Here is a 16,988-nt window from a genome sequence, read left to right as displayed (position 1 = left end):
TAAATCTTTGAAAAAATTTTTAGTGTTTCCTCAGATGTTTACATGTAATTCTACATTTCACCTGTAGAAATATGGGAGTCGATATTATTACTCAAATGGTAGCCAAATTCTGTTCCTTTGGGTCACTGTAAAGGTTAGAAGTAAATTATACCAAATCAGGAATACAACCATGGGTTTCTGTTCAACAGCAAAAAGGAAATCCTTTGATCACATGTGTTTGAGGACAGGATTGAGAAACTCAAGTGCTGGGGAGTTCCTACTCAGACCTTGCATAGACACCAGTCAGGAACATGAATAGAAAATTCAGTTCCCTTCCAAATTTTAGCATTAATTTTTCCTCCTTTGTTTCTTTGGCAGCTTATTCTCTCCAGTTGGGAAGGAGGCTACAACTTACAGTGTCAAGATCTTGCCAGTGCCGGGGAAGCTGATGTCCGGGTGAGTCCTGAGAAGCTAATTGACCATTTGCAGGCATCTCTCCTTGATAAGAAGAGGAGGTTTTCTCCTTCCAGATATGAGGATGGGGCTGGGATTACATAAGAAAAAGGAGTCCTCCTAATAGAAACACTTGGTAACAAAAATGTTTTCCAAATGTCCCAGTTAACTATGGGGGACTAACTGAATAAATCAGGGCACATCCTGAAATGGACCCTTTGCAAAACAGGAGGAGGAAGATCTCTATACTGTTAATTTCCGAGACATTCTCTAAATAACAAAACAAAAACAACTTGCAGACTGTGTTTATAGTATAGTACAAGAAGTGATACGAATGCGTGTGTGTGTGTGTGTTTTTGAAAAGAAACAGAAGAAACCAAAACCTAACAAAGTGTTCTTTTGGGAGAAGGAATTAGGCAGAGGGGGATAGGAATGGAAGCTAGACGTCCCTGAGTGTACCTTGTGTCATACTTGATTTGGGAACCATTACATGTTTTACATAATATGAAACAAAATTAAGTTTGAAAAGAAAGCAAGGCAGCCTTCCTCCTAGAACTTGGAAACTAAAATAAATGAATATAGCCATATATGAAGCTGGTAACATAACCACCTACAGAATTATTTCAAGTGACTTAAAAACATAGAGTGTTTTGACTGAAATTCCTGAGGGGGATATATCTTAACAGTACACTTTTTTGGGGGGGGGGGTTTCTATTAATGAAAATATTGGTATTGCTTTTTGGAGACTGTTATAGGTACACTGTAGAATAAAGTAAGTACATAATGTTAATATCATTACAATTACAATTTGAAACATAGTTCAACTTTTTTATTAGTATCTCTTTTCTAACATTAATCAGATTCAAATTGGAAATGTCAGAATTAATTTTATTCTAAAAACAAATGTGTTTTTTAGCTCTTATCTCCAGAAAAGGCCTAGTTAGTCTCTGACAACCCAGTGCAATGAGCATGAATACCCAGATTGTGCTTTCTAAATATAATTTTCCACCAGAAGGGATTAGGGTTCTTAGAGAATTGGCCAATTCCCGGTTTGGGGTGGGAAAAGTGTATAAGCAGAATCCAGGACATCTTGTGATAGAAAGTAAGCAAGCTGTCCAGGACTACTCGGGTCATTACAAAAAGATCTAGGAGCCACCTTGAAGGGGACTCCCAGTGCTCAGGATGGGACAATTCAAGAAGATTACTGACTGAAATGGATTGAGATACATTTATTTAAAAACCATGAGTTTAAAATGATACTAAAAACACATTGTTGCTGTCTGAAGGTTGCTAGAACACCAGCTCCTTCTAGGGGAAAAAAGTTAAAGGGAAAGAAACATTTATCTTTGCTTTTCATATGTGAATTTCCAAATAGAGGAAGAGCTCTTTTCTATACAAGAGGGAAAATACCTAACGAGAGAATAAGAAAATCGTCCTTTTGCAAGTCTTAGTGAAACAGTGGATGTGTTCAGTGGTCATCCATAAGTGATAAAACTTTTGGGTGAAAAGTGAATGGAGAAACTTCATAATGGGGCACCTGGCTTAATGGTCTGCCTTTGGCTCAGTTCTTGATCTCGGGGTCCTGGGATAGAGCACCATGTCCTGTTCACCGGGGAGCCTTCTTGTCCCTCTGCCACTCCCCTGCCCGCATTCGCTTATAATAATGCTACACCCCCGTAAAAATGTTTAGAAATAGAACCGATTCAACAAATTGGAATCATACTGAAAACGCTGAAGCTTAGTGATAGATACACAGGTTCTTTATACTTAACTCTCCTTGAATTTGTGGGTGTTTGATAATTTCCATAACAAAAAACCATGCTTATTAGATAGAAGTCTTTTAAAGTCTTTAAGATGTACATTTTTAAACTCTTTTTAAAAAAATCTTCAAAGCTATAATACAAAATAGGGAATATAGATTTCTTGGCACCCATTTTATTTCTAATTTATTTCTATCACTGACCATTACGTTTTTGGGTTACCATACAATTCTCTAAGGGTTGTTGTTTTACATTTCTGTTTGGCTTAATGTCTGTGAAGTTTAACTATACCCTCAAACATGAGGGTGGAAGCCACCACACCTTATTATGTTCTCGGGAAGCAGATATTCTCGCTTCAAAGTTCCTGTTCTACACACTCCCTATGTTTTAATGTTAGCGCGAAAACCCCAGCACCTTTCAAGTATTCGCCCTGTACCTGAGACTGTGTAAGGGGCTCAGGAGGGAAGGGGAGGGGGAATCCAGACCCACCACTTCAGTGAGGAGGAAGAACATTTTGATTTTAGGTTTTTATTTGAATTCCAGTTAGTTAACATACAGGGTAATATTAGTTTCAGGTGCACAGTGCAGTGGGTCAACCCTTCATACGCCATCTTGATTTTAAATCTGAGGAGAAGACATGAAAGATGTAGTTCGTGTGTACAGACGGCTCCAGGCCCCTGAAACAGTTAAGAGATGAAAACATACATAGGTTAGAGGAAGAGAGGGGAGAAAATGAAAACCCAGTGTTGAGGAACAGTAGTGATCTGTTGAGTGCCAAGCATGGAGCAGAGATGGGCGGGTTCCTGCCCTGTGTGGTGGGCCGGCTGTGCCTAATCCTCCTTACTGAGGGCAGAGGCAGAACCTAAGTGGGGAGTGCAAATGAAGGAGCAGCTGATGAGGCCTGAGAAAAGCAAGCAGAGGGTTAGGTAGAGTTCCAGAGGAAAGGAGCATGGATGTGGGGAGGAGGGTGCGAGGAAGCCCAGTTAGAGGAAGCAGAGCACCTGGACAGCATAGGGTGGTGTGCTCGGAGAGGGGTGCTGGAAATAGCAGCCAGGGCAAACCAGGGAAGGAGCCTGTGCTCTGCAGGTGCCCAGGACTCCCTCGATCAGATCTGCGTGTTGGAGGAGGCCTGACTCGTTTTCACTAGAGTGGGGTGGATTGCTGGGAATAAGGAGAAGCTAGAGGTAGAGATGCTGGGAAGGTGCTTGTGTGATGGAGAGAGAAATGCACACTAGTGAAACCCAGTGTCCCCCAGGTTGCCGAGAGGTAAGTAGGGCAGCAGGATGGGCATTTTCATTGCTCACCTTTTCTCTTTCCTGTTTCCACATCCTTACAGGTAGCCAAGGTGTTATGGTGGTACTACTTCTCCAAATCAGTAGAGTTCCTGGACACAATTTTCTTTGTCTTGCGGAAAAAAACCAGCCAGATTACTTTTCTTCATGTATACCATCATGCCTCCATGTTTAACATCTGGTGGTGTGTTTTGAACTGGATACCTTGTGGGCAAAGTAAGTGCTTTCACTGATTTTTCAAGTCTCTGTAGTTGGTCTTCTAAGACCTCTGTAAGTGTCTTGAATATTGCACATGGATCAGGAGAGAGAAAAGGGAGGCCACGGGGGCGGGGGCTGCGCTGTTACACAGAAAAGCACCTGTTTGCCAGTGGCCGTTTAGCTATCTGGTCTTTGATTCTGGCAAAAATCTGAGTATTACTTTAAATTTTAAAAACATCTTTTTTCCGTGCACCAAAGGTCTGCGGGCCAGGAGCAAGTGCCCCAGCTGGAGCAATTGTACTCCAACCCTGGGGGCTCAAGGACACCTGCAGAATTAACTCTGGCACCTTCCACAGTCCCCACCTGGCGGTGCTACACATTGGGGTCACTTCATCTCCTAGGGCTCTCTTCCCACTCTGAAGAATTAAGGTCACATCTCTCTGTGGCTTTCAGTATTTTTTTTTTTTTAACTGAGAACTACAATACACATTATATCCCAGCCTCTTTACATGTATATACTTTGTATGAAACAAGAACTTCAGAAACTATTTCCCCTAGTTCTGGGGGATGCACTTTTGGGTTCTGTTGTTGTGGTTAATTCTGTTGCACTTTTTAATAAAGCTTATGACTGCTCACTACAGCAATTTCCCGGTTCACTAATGGGTCCATTGTGACCTGCAAAAGAGACAGCAGTACTTTCTGATTGTCTTATATCCCCAAATCTAAAATTGTTCTATGAAAACTCAGAACAGGTAAAACCTTAAGTCAAAATGATTTTGGGGTCTTAAAGATGTATTCCAAACATTCTTGACATTTTAAAAAGTATCAGTGACCATGAAGACATACATTAAAACCAGAGTGTAAAGGAAATTGCTGGGGGTGCGGGAATCAGAGGTGAGTTTTTTATACCTCCCCTAGACCGAATCTAGTGTATTCAGTTTTGTTAGACTTATGGTGTAATCAATATCAAAGAATTATCAAGGGTAAGTATTTTTTGTGTTTATCACCTGTCTCATTACAATCACTAAGCATCTGAATGACAGTCTCACATAATCTGTTTAAAGACATCAGATTCCTGTTAAGATGCTACATGTGACAATTTCTCATGAACCTAAAATATTACAAAATTATAAGCAGCAAGTAGTCCATTTCCATGCATTCATGGTAATGAAAACTCAGGTGAGTAAAGAAATCCCACTGGCATGCTAGCTGGTTCTCTGAAACTCTGTTTTCATGTAAATCCGAGCCCCGTACAAAGTTATTGCAGCCAGCGTTTGTGAAGGACTTAGTGGATGTGAGTGTTTTCATTTCTTATTCATTGATTTGCATTTATCTCACCAGACCTCTGATCTGGAGTTGGAAAACCAGGCTGGAGAATTTTAATTGGTTAACCGGCATAGGTGCAGAACTTTTCAGTTTATACAGTATTATTCAGTCAATCACATCCTGCCCCTTTTCCAGATGACAAAATTTATAAGGTAAAACAGATACATCCAAGGGAACCCGGCTTCTAGGGGGTCCTCTAGCTCTACAGCCCCTCCAAGTGCAGGACTCAGCTCCATCTGGGTCCCACAGTGTCATGTAAGTAGTATTCACTTTGCCGGGCACGTTGTAAGCACTGTGCATAGATGTGTGGATTTAATCCTCACGACTGTGAGTACCCTGCTCTCCAGCAAAGAACCCGTCTCTGACATCTGACCTCTTGCAGCTAAATTCTTTTGCTTCCTGGTTGAGCCAAAATAGAACTTAGGTTTTTCCTTTGGTTTCCTGAAACACCAGTCACCACCCCCAACCCCCCACCCCCGTTGATGGCAGCTATAGGGACTTCACGAAGGAAGGGGCAGGGAGGGCACAGCATAGATCCTAAAACTGGATTTTAGATATTCCTTGTCCTAGAAGTCCATGAGATGGCCCAGCCCCTGGGAAATCTCACTCACTGATCCCTCTTCTGTCCCAGCCTTCGCGCCTGCAGGACCTTACCCCTCGCTTTCCCCCAGCATCGCCTGCTTCCTAGGTCCCTTTCAGGTTGAATCATAAATATAAACAGCAACATACCCTCCTGGATGCTTCAGGGCTTTGTTCAGCCTTGCACCCGCAGCCTCTTCCCGCAACCAGAATGGTTCATCACAGGTTTAGCGAAAGTGGAGGCATTTCTCTTTCAAAGGAACTCTGCCACCAGGTTTAAGCAAACGTTTCGTTTTCTCCCCGATTTCTGGACAGTAATGACGGTGTAAGAGACAGTAAAACCTTTGCAGATCAGGAATTACCTGTTTGGTTGACGTTCTGGCTGAAAAACCATCCCGGTTTTGTCCTATCTCGGCGACTTTTGCTGAATCCTGCTGGACTAACAGCACAGAAACGAAGGTGAACTTATCAGTGTGAAATTCTGGTAGATGATGGTACCGGAGTTGTTACTCATCTTCCCTGATGACACACAGGAATAACCAATCTCGTTCGATGAAAATGAACGGTAACTTTTCCACTGTACTGCTACAGGCTTCTTCGGACCCACCCTGAACAGTTTCATCCACATCCTCATGTACTCCTACTACGGCCTTTCCGTGTTCCCGTCCATGCACAGGTATCTCTGGTGGAAGAAATACCTCACACAGGCTCAGCTGGTATGTTACCCTCCTTTCTGCTCTTCTCCATGGGAAGCATCTAAGTATTCTCAGGGACGGAGGAAAGGAATCTGTTATCCTCAACAGAGGCTCTTCTGGGCGAGGAGGCTGCCCATTTTTCTCTAATCTTTTAACCATTAAACCTGGTGTTTTAAAATGTCCTCTGTGGATACAATTAGCTCATGCCTTGCTTTGAAACGTAGATGCCTTAACCCAGACATTAATTTTAACTGATTCCTTTTTATCTAAAGAATTCAACTGCTACTTTTCCATGACAAAACTAGTGGGCAATTGTATCTGCCTCCTAGTGTCGTTCAGGTGCAATGTCTGGATGGGATGGGGGGTTGCTTCAACATCTTATTTTTGCAAATCTTAGTACTAGAAGTCAAGTTCTCAACATATACCATTGCAAAATGGATTTTCTATGGCTTGCCCGGTTGCCTCACCTGCCACCTCTCCCCCCCCACCCCCACCAGGTGCAGTTCGTGCTCACCATCACGCACACCATGAGCGCAGTGGTGAAGCCCTGCGGCTTCCCTCTGGGCTGTCTCATCTTCCAGTCTTCCTACATGCTGACGTTAGTCATCCTCTTCTTAAATTTTTACGTGCAGGTAAGTGACCTGTAAGTCTTCAGCGGCAAAACATAGTAGACTGGGCTTTTGCCTTACATAAAAGCAATTAAATAACAGAGCACAGACTTGTGTGGAACAGAGGTACCCAAAGGAAACGGAGAAACCCGCATTCCTAATTCCATGCCCCGCATCCTTCCCTTGAAGGATAACCCCTGTTCCAGCCTGGTGGGCATTTTATTAGAATTCAGTCAGGTCACACGTTTGATTGGTTTGCACCAAGCTACCGAAGTCTTCTAAGTGAACGCAGGAAATCTGTTTGAATGGAGAAAAACAGAAGCTAAATGAGTTTAGTATTAAAAAATTGTTTCTATATCAGCACTGTGATATTATAAACTGCTATTTGGGAAATATTCTTTTGAGGCCAGCCATGATGGAAAGGTCACATTGGCTTTTTCCTCGTGGTCATTTTCTTTTTAATCAATAATTTAAATGGAACAGAGCTTCAAAACACAATTTCAAAGCAACTCTGTTAAGACAAAAAACTGATGAAAGCCGTAGCAGGGCACAGGCCTCAGGTGGCCGTGGATTTTAAATTACTCTCCTGTGTGTGTTTTGGGGCCGGGGGGGGGGGGGGGACGGGGGAGTGGGCAGAGAAAGTAAGCTCCATGAAAAAGAAATGAGAACACACATTTATACTCAAAACAGCACTTTCGAAATTATAATCAAGGATATTTCTTCAGACAACAAGTGCTTTCCTTTTTAGTTTGCGTTTGCTGAAAGTTAACCCACAGAGGCTTCGAACAGAGCCCAGCAGTAGGAGCCTGAGCCTCTGACAGGTTTTTAGGCCCCTGGGTTTCTGAAGTTGGACGGGCTAGGCTTTGTCTTCTATAAGAGATCCAAGTGTCCTTTGAGAATCTCTAAAGAAATAACCACTGATGGAACCAAACAAAAACAGACACAGACCGTTCCAGGAAAGCTCAGGGAGTCCACGTGGTGCTTGGTGTCGAGGAGGAGCCTGTGACCCAGCAGGGTGCGTGATGGGCACCCAGGACGTCATCCGTACTTGTTGTTCAAATGGAGTCTTACTCCTTTAGAATTTATAATTTGAGTCTTGACCCTTGTTAATACCATTGCTTTAAAAAAAAAAAGGCAAAAATAAGATGAAATCAGGTATTTTGTCAGAATTAGGAAGGATATGCCAAAACTCAAATCAAGCCAGAATCCAAAGTACTAGTACTTTTAAAATAATAGCACTTTTTCAGCTTGAATTGGAAAGTGTCTCAGTTTTAGGAACTACAAGGAAGCAGCTAATGCAGAATAATTTGGGCGCTCATCCCATAATACGTGAATCCTAACCAACATGGATAAGGTGAAAGAAATAACCTTTCATGGAAATTCAGATTTGTCTTGGTTTTTACCCTTTTATTTTTAACCATTAGCTTAAAAATTGTCCTATTATAAAAATTCTTATTTGTCCATGATATTATCATAATAATATCATGAGCTGTTTTAGATTATACACCGGGTCAGAGACAAAGTCTTATTCAAGAATCCTTTTTCCTTTTCCTTCCTTGAAATCTACACATCCAACAGACATACCAGAAAAAACCAGTGAAGAAAAATACGGAAGAGCCACCTGCTGGGAAGGAAGTGAAGAATGGTTTTTCCAAAGCCTACTTCACTGCCACTAATGGGGTCATCAACAAGAAAGCACAGTAAAGGTCAAGTGACAGACAAAGCATATATAATAGCCTAACAGATTCGCTTGTTTTAAAGCAAAGACTGAATTGAAAGTTATATATGTTTTAGCATAAACTAATTTCTTTTGAGTTTATAAATCATTTGTACCTGGAATGTATTAATATATTGCTATTAGGTTAATCTGTTAACTGAATGCTTCCGTCAGCACACCGCGTCACCTCAGACCTGGTGCAGCTTCTCTGTCCTCCTCCCCACAAACTGAACCCCTCACCAGAAACTGTCTCTGTAACGCCTTACACACACACAAAGCCAGGAAACATGGAGCCTTGTTTTCTGAAGCCAGTCTTCAAATAAAACGTTTTATTTAGATTAAAATGTTGAAAACAAAATGTCAATTACCTTCTAACTACAGGGTCTTCATCTATATTAAGCAATAATCACTTAGTCCTTATTAAGCAATAAAGTCATCAGTCCATTCGTCCCAACCCCAGAAAATATTAAAATGGATTATACACGGAAAACCTAGCAACACTTTGAAGGTAGTGTAGGAATTTGACAGACTCTAAGTCTCAACTTAGTGATATGGTAATGAAATTTCTATTATATGTTGACAATTCCTTTTTTAAGGAGGAAAAAACCTTCTGCCAAATCTTCCTAGCTCAGGGGCTTTGGATAGGAGTCGTTCCTCTGTTTTATTTTGGTTTCCGTGACTATTCATATATCCCTGTCTACCTCCTATGTTAAATTCCCCCAGGTTATGTTGTGAACAGACACCCTGCTCAGCTCTGAAAGCAGGATCCAAATCTGGCTGCCTGTTTCCTTTCTTATCAAGGAATCTTCCCTTTTCCCTAGAAGGAGAAGGCACTGGAATATTTATAAATCAGAGCCTTTGGGGCAAAACAGATGTTGAGTTGGCCCGCTACTTCTTGAGATCCTGCTTGTGGATGATACCCCCAGACACTGCTGTCACTCTTTGTAGGTTAACTTTTTGAAAATGGGAAGAGGAGGATGGTGCAAAGATTCCAGCGCTTAGCCGGGGGCTGGTAATGAACCTCAGCGAAAAGTGCCAATTCGACGAACTCCGCACATCTCTCCCGGCCCAGGTAACAGGCTTTCCCCCTAGAACAAGCACAAAGGCAGAGGAGAGCAGCAGTAATATTTTTTTTTCTAAGTATTAAACCTTTACTGTTCACTTGCACCAAGAAAGGAAACAGTTTTTGAAGATGCGAGGAAGATTTATACCCGGAAGACTCGCCACGTTGGACGTTTTCTTTTTCCTTCTCTTTAAAACAACTCGTAGTTCATAACGTTGAGGTCAGATGCGCAAGCGCCAGAAAGGCGCGCTTGCCGCTGCCTGGGCCCGTCCGGTCTGGCCGGGAGTGCCTTTCTGTCCTTCTTGCGCCTTCGATTTCCAGTGTTAAAATAGTTTTCCCTGTTTAAAAAAAGGATGCGGACTCTGGTACGACACTGAACACAGCCCCCGATCGTGTTTACTCCCTCCGGGCTCCTGTCCGCTCCCCTCCCAGGACTGCTTTGGGGAAGGTGACGGGCCGTGGCTGGTGGGCGGGGTAGTTGCGCTGTGCATGTCTGTACGTGCAACGTGCGGGCCCCTGGTCCGTTTTTATCCAACACGCATTTCTGACGCCCACTTACTCTATTTACTTTCCTAAAAAGTTGTTGAAAACTGATGTTTCTAGGCTGCTTCATCTCCACCTCCTTCCATCGCATCCTAACAGTATTGCTCTGAGTTTCGTTCTCTCCCGGAAACTCGTTTCAAAAGAAGGGCTAGCCTCTGGCTCCTCCTCTGCAACAAAACACAGGTTGGACTAAGCCCCTCAGAGGAACTGGACTCTACTTCAGTTTTAGGTCCCAAGTGAGAGCTAAAAATCTGTTCTCAAAGTCCATCCCGGGGGGAAAGTGAGACCCAGGGAGAAGCCGGACCTCACCGGGCATTCATTGTTTGCAGCTGGTTCTCCAGTGTCAGGGAGGCACTTCCGTCTCCCCGCTCTGCGTTTACCTGCCGCTTTGCGGCTTCCCTGGACTTGGTACTGGCCGAGAAAGGAGAGAAGCCATCCTTCAGCAGAGTGACCGAGCCCACCAGCCCTAAGTAGAAGGCAAGGGGAAACCTCTCAAAGAGAAAAACTGGGGTAGTTTGCACTTCCCAGCTCCACCTAGAGGCTTTAGGAACCTGCTTCCCATTAGGTCTTTAATTCTAATCAAATACTTCTAGCCTTAAACCATTCAAGGGCTGATACAAATACACAGAGCTATGAAACCTTAGCCACAAAACTGGATCAGGTAACTATTGTAACCTGTCATTAAGTGTTGAAACTTCGAAAAGCAAAATGTCTACACTTAATGTGACTTTCTTAAAGCAGTTTAAAAACAACAGCCTATATATACTGTAAGAAAAATGAAAACTTTGTTCCCGAATTTCCTTTTACTCTTAATAAGAATGAAAATATATAATACTATAAGCACATGTTAAAAATTCTAATTTTTTTAAACAGAATGTTAAATGGAAATGAAGTGACATTTTCAGCCCATCACCATGATATATTGAAGCATTTAGGCATATTGAGAAAGAAGGTCCTCCCTAACCCCATTAGAGAAGTATTCCTTTTTATTTGTAAAACAAAAATGATACTTACTATGATGGGCAGAACAACACTTTGTAGGTAAGAGACCATTCTGATTCTTCCATATCATTTTATGATGTTTCTGGGGACTTCCTTATTTAGAAAATGAGGATGTCACTTTTTGGTTTTCCTTTGAAAATACTTGAGAACATAATATCATGATTGGGGTGGACAGGGAGGCAGGAGAAGCCATTTTTCTTTGTAGATAGATAAGCATTCTGTATGATGGTTGTATAATAAATTGATTTTTACACTAAAGCAAAGCATGTTGAGATTGTTCTTATTTGGTTCAAAGACATTAAAATGTGTGCCTGCGTGGTACTCCAAATGACTTATTACTCAGGAATTTTTTTTAATAAAGGGATATTTTAGCAATTAATTTCAAATGTTTAATTCTTCATTTCAATAGGCAATGCATGGCCTTTTATGTAACATTATGACCTTTACATAGTATTCATCTACCACGTTAAACGATTTCAGAAAAAGGTTATTACAAGAAAAATTTTAGACCAGTTAGATGAGCAAAGGATATAATGGTCATAATGAACAGATTTGCTCTACAGAATAACCCAAGGAAGAGCCCTGGCCTGGCTGAGCAGACCGCGTTAGGCAGAAACCACATCGGATGCTCAGAGCCGCAGCCTTCCCGCCAGGATCGCCCAGACAGGCGGAGGGGAGGCTGCTGCAGCTCAGGACTGGCAGCTGAGCTGAGACTAGACCACAACAAAGCCCCACAGAGACGGAGGTCAAGGTCATCCAGCAGGATCACAGATTGGGGCGGTTCTGAACGGTGACATTAGAACAAGCCAAGTCCAAAAGATGTGCTCAAAGTCCACTTAGGAAATTGCTTACATTCCTGGATAGTAACAGGGATGGGGCAGGAGGGGGAAAGGGAAGGGGAGGTGGCACAAAAGGCAGAATTTCAATTTAGCTAAGTGAATGGGGCCCAGAGCTTTCAGGCATGGGGATGAGCGGACATTCTGAAGAGTCTCCTCCTAACCCACCGGGATTTCATTTTAAACAGTGGAATCAATTCATGCTTAAAAAGAGGGGCGCCTGGGTGGCTCAGTGGGTTAAAGCCTCTGCCTTAGGCCCAGGTCATGATCTCAGGGTCCTGGGATCGAGCCCTGCATTAGGCGCTCTGCTCAGCGGGGAGCCTGCTTCCTTCCCCGCCACCCTGCCTGCCTCTCTGCCTACTTGTGATCTCTGTCAAATAAATAAAATCTTACAAAAAAAAAAAAAAAAATCCTTCTGTCTCTACAGCAAGGCCAAATAATTTGTTGCAAAGTCAAAGAGCTGCTTGCACATGGTAAGCATTCACCCAAATACGTTTCCTAGTTTCTTTATGTAAAGTGTGTGTTTTTATTACAGGGGGCTTTTTTCAAAATCAGTTACATTCACATATTTAAGGAAGAGTTCTAGTCCAAGGCACACAAAGAAATAAGCGCTCTCATGAGGCTACAGACTCCTAAAATATCCCCTGACTTTTCAAACATGGGAGAGAGTAAAAGCTATCGATTTGTAGGTCCTTTTTCTGTTTTAAGAAACTGGTGGGCGGGGGACACTGGAATAACAGCACGAAGGCAAGCAGCTGGGCTGTTAGGAGCCACTCACTGGGAGTGAAGGCGTCTTCTGAGGTCAGGTCATGGTTGGCAGCCTGGGGGGAGACCAAGCTCGCTCCAAGCTCCTGGCACCTACCTACCTTTGCCGTTGGCGTGCACCGCAGCATGGAGCCTGGGGAGGAGACCTGCGTTCTCACATTTGCCAGCCACAGTTAGGACTCACCCATCTGCCACCAGCCAATATACCCAGCTGGCTCCGAAGGCATTTGGGTCTGTGACTCCTGAGCACTGAACAACAAAAGGAAAAATTTTGCAGTTTTGCCTGGGTTGGTGTCCTATGCTAAGAGGGAAATGAACTTCATATTCCTTAGTAGCTAATATTAGAAGTTGCAAATTTCTCAAAGATTTGAGCAGTCTACCTGAGCTAGCCCATGTAGAACTAGGTGTTGTGTTTGTTTTTTTTTTAAAGATTTTGAGAGAGAGCATGCATGAACAGGAGTGAGAGCAGGGGAGAGGAAGAAGCAGACTCCCTGCCAAGCAGGGAGCCTGTCATCATGACCTGAGCCCACGGCAGATGCTGGGCTTACCCGATTAAGTCACCCAGGCCCCCCTAGCCTTCATAAAAGCTAGTTTATTTCTATGGGAGTTGGATAAACTCCAGAAATAGTAATGTTCACTTAAATATTTCTCAAATCTACCCTCCCTGGTGCTGTGTATGATGCTAGAGATACAGAAGTGACCCAGTAACATATCTGCCCTTAGAGTTGAGAGTCTGGTAAAATAGACAGAAAAATGTTTAGTTATAAAATAATGGAAGTATTAAAAATAGCTTACTGGGGCGCCTGGTTGGCTCAGTCCTCAAGCGTCTGCCTTCAGCTCAGGTCATGATCCCAGGGTCCTGTGATAGAGCCCCACATCTGGCTCCCTGCTCAGCAGGGAGCCGGCTTCTTCCTCTCCCACTCCCCCTGCTTGTGCTCCCTCTCTCTGTCCCTGTCAAATAAAACCTTTAATAATATATAATAAAAATAGGGGCGCCTGGGTGGCTCAGTGGGTTAAAGTCTCTGCCTTTGGCTCAGGTCATGATCCCAGGGTCCTGGGATCGAGCCCCGCATCGGGCTCTCTGCTCGGCAGGAAGCCTACTTCCTCCTCTCTCTCTGCCTGCCTCTCTGCCTACTTGTAATCTCTATCAAATAAATAAATAAAATCTTTAAAAATATATATATATAATAAAAATAAAAATATCTTACCGAGAAAACTTAGAAAACTAAAGGAGGCAATACCTGAGTTTAGTTTCGACGGATGAGAACTTCTCCGTATAGATGAGGGGTCTTTGTTCAAGAAAATTCCAGAGGTTAAACACTTAGGATTCCAAGGGAGTCCCCATTCCCTCAGCAATCATTTGAGTATTTCCTATGTGTCAGGCATTGCCCAGGGTTTGGAATAGAATGTAAAGAGAACAGACAAGTTCTCTGCTGTTAAGGAGCTCGTGTCTACTAGTAGACAACTCTTAGAGGGAAAACAGGCAGTTACCACAGTCCATAAGACGTCTGTTTATGCTGTTAAACGAGTCCGGGCTCACAGACTCCTATCACATACATGGGGACGCTGACTACAAAGGCTGAGCCCCTAGTCCTGAGTTCGTGACACCAGGATTGAGAAAAGCGGCAAAAACCACTGAAACATCGCTAAGTGTGAATTATTCTTTTGAAACATATGTTAAGATCCTGTGGGAACAAAAGGACTATTGCCCTGTGGACTAGGGCCCAGGATTCAGCAGCGGAACCACGAAGGGAATACAGACACATGTCCGTGAAGGGTTCGTCCCAGAGTTTCGACCCTATACAGCTATGGCAGTGATTAAGCGGGCTCTGTCTGGTAGTAGGGCTCAAAGTCCACGGTTGGCCGGGTGGGGGGGTGGTCAGGAAGGAAGGATGGAGAGAAAACGGGGAGATCAAGAGTGAGCTGGGGGGGACACTGGGTGGCTCAGGGGGTTAAGCCTCTGCCTTCAGCTCAGTTCACGATCCCAGGCTCCTGGGATCGAGCCCCGCATCGGGCTCCCTGCTCAGTGAGGGGCCTCTTCTTCTCTCTCCCCGTCTGCCTGCCACTGCCCCTGCTTGTGCACTCTCTGTCAAATAAATAAATAAAACCTTAAAAAAAATTGAGCTGGAACCCCCAGCGTAAGTTGGAGCCCACAAAAGAATCTATAGATTCAACGTAATCTCTATCAAAATACCAATGGCATGTTTCACAGAACTAGAACGAATACTAAAATCGTATGGAACCAAAGATGACCCTGCGTGACAAGAGCGATACTGATAAAGAACAGAGCTGCAAGTATCACAATTCCAGATTTCAAGACACACTACAAAGCTGTAGCGGTCAAAACAGTGTGGTCCCGGCACACAGACACAGAGATCAGAATAGACCAGAACAGAGACCCCAGAATAAGCCCCCATTTGTATGATTCATTAATCTATGACAAGGGAGACAAGACTATACAATGGTGAAAAGACTGTCTTTTCAATAAATGGTGCTGGGAAAACAGGACAGCTACATGCCAAAGAATGAAACTGGACCACTTCCTAACACCATAGGAAAAAAAATGAACTCCAAATGGGTTAAAGACCTAAATGTGAGACTCCAAACCATAAAAATCCTAGAAGAGAACACAGATAGTAATTTCTCTGACATCAAAGATAGCAACATTTTAATAGATACGTGTCCTACGGCAAGGGAAACAAAAGCAAAAATAAACTACCGGGACAACAAAAAGTTTTTGCACAGCAAAAAGAACCACCAACAAAACAAAAAGACAATGAATTGAGCAGGAGAAGATATTTGCAAGTGATGTATCTAATAAAGGGTTAATATTTAAAATATACAAACATACAAGGAACTCATATGACTCAACATCAAAAAAACTCCACAACAATCCATTGGAGAGGGTATGTGCTATGGGGAGAAAAAGAAATTGGGGGAAAAAAAGAGGACTTGAACAGAAACTTTTCTAAAGAAGTAGTACAGATGGTGGACAGACACATGAGGAGACCCTCAACATCACTCATCATCAGGGAAATGTAAAACAAAATCACACCGAGACATCACCTCACACCTATTAGATTGGCTAAAATCAAGATGATGAGAAGCAGGTGTCGGTGCGGATGTGGAGGAAAGGGAACGCTCGTGCACTGTTGTGGGAATGCAAACTCGTACAGCCACTGCGGAAGACAGCATGGAGACTCCTCAAAAACTTAAAAATGGAGATACCATATGATCCAATATTTCCCCTGTTGGGGGTTATTTATCCAGTGGAAATGAAAACACTAATTTGAAAAGATACACGCACCCCTGTGTTTATTGCAACATTATTTACAATAGCCAAGATGCGGGAGCAAGGTAAGTGTCCTTCGATAGACGAATGGATAAGGAAGACGTGCTACCCCCCCACACACACACACAGTACAGAGGCCAGGAGATAATCCACAGGGAAGAGGGGTACGGATCACAGTAAATACTGGGAAGATCCAATGTGGAGGACAGAAGGTTACAGTGCAGGAGAATGTTGGAAACCACAAATGAGGTCAAGGCCACAGCTTGGTCCCAGAGTTCCCTGAGGTGGGCACGGAGCTGCTCTCAGTAGAGAGGAGGTGAACTCAGGTCCAAGCTGCTTTCCGTGTTTGTGTCATTGTCCCCATCAGACTGCTAGCTCCCTGAAGCCCTTGACAATAACAACATTGAACCATCAGCACCACGCACAGAGCTCGGCTGTGCATACAGTTAGTGCTCAATAAGGATTTGCAAACCCAAACAATGTCGAATAAAGACTTTCTGGGGAGTATTTCTAAAGAGATATGTCCCAATATCTCAAGTTCATGGTTTTTGCAACCTACATCAACTCATCTTCAAGCTTAGCCCTTAAAATCCTCTACCTGCCGTGAGCTAGCACACCTGTTCCTTTGCATTCTGTCCTGGGGAGACCTCACTGCTGTTAAGACCTCCGGGTCAGTTGCATTCTGGTCTTCATACTACTGGTGGATTAATCTTCCTAAACCACCGTGTTCCTTTATCATTGTCTGCTGAGTCTTCAGTGACTCATTCCCACCAAAGAATAAAGGCCTTCTAATCAAGGCAATAAAGGCATTTTGGGTCTTAATTTCCAATAATGCCCCATAGTATTACAGCTTCAAACAAATTCTGCATCCCTCTGGCTC

At 43.3% G+C, this 16,988-nt stretch overlaps 1 protein-coding gene across 1 annotated transcript in view; it reads left to right on the top strand.

Annotated features, from left to right (window-relative positions):
* Positions 1 to 8,947, top strand: part of ELOVL2 (ELOVL fatty acid elongase 2) — a 63,380-nt gene extending 54,433 nt beyond the window's left edge. The window contains exons 4-8 of the mRNA XM_080806543.1: positions 358 to 435; positions 3,529 to 3,700; positions 6,179 to 6,303; positions 6,780 to 6,914; positions 8,469 to 8,947. Coding sequence (XP_080662669.1) covers positions 358 to 435; positions 3,529 to 3,700; positions 6,179 to 6,303; positions 6,780 to 6,914; positions 8,469 to 8,594 — 636 coding nt within the window. The 3' untranslated portion in view covers positions 8,595 to 8,947. The remainder of the gene's footprint in view (positions 1 to 357; positions 436 to 3,528; positions 3,701 to 6,178; positions 6,304 to 6,779; positions 6,915 to 8,468) is intronic.
* Positions 8,948 to 16,988: the final 8,041 nt, after the last annotated feature.

Source organism: Martes martes (genome assembly GCF_963455335.1).
Source record: "Martes martes genome assembly, chromosome: 6".
Taxonomy (NCBI): Eukaryota; Metazoa; Chordata; class Mammalia; order Carnivora; family Mustelidae; genus Martes; species Martes martes.
This window is presented reverse-complemented; position numbering and strand designations above follow the sequence as displayed.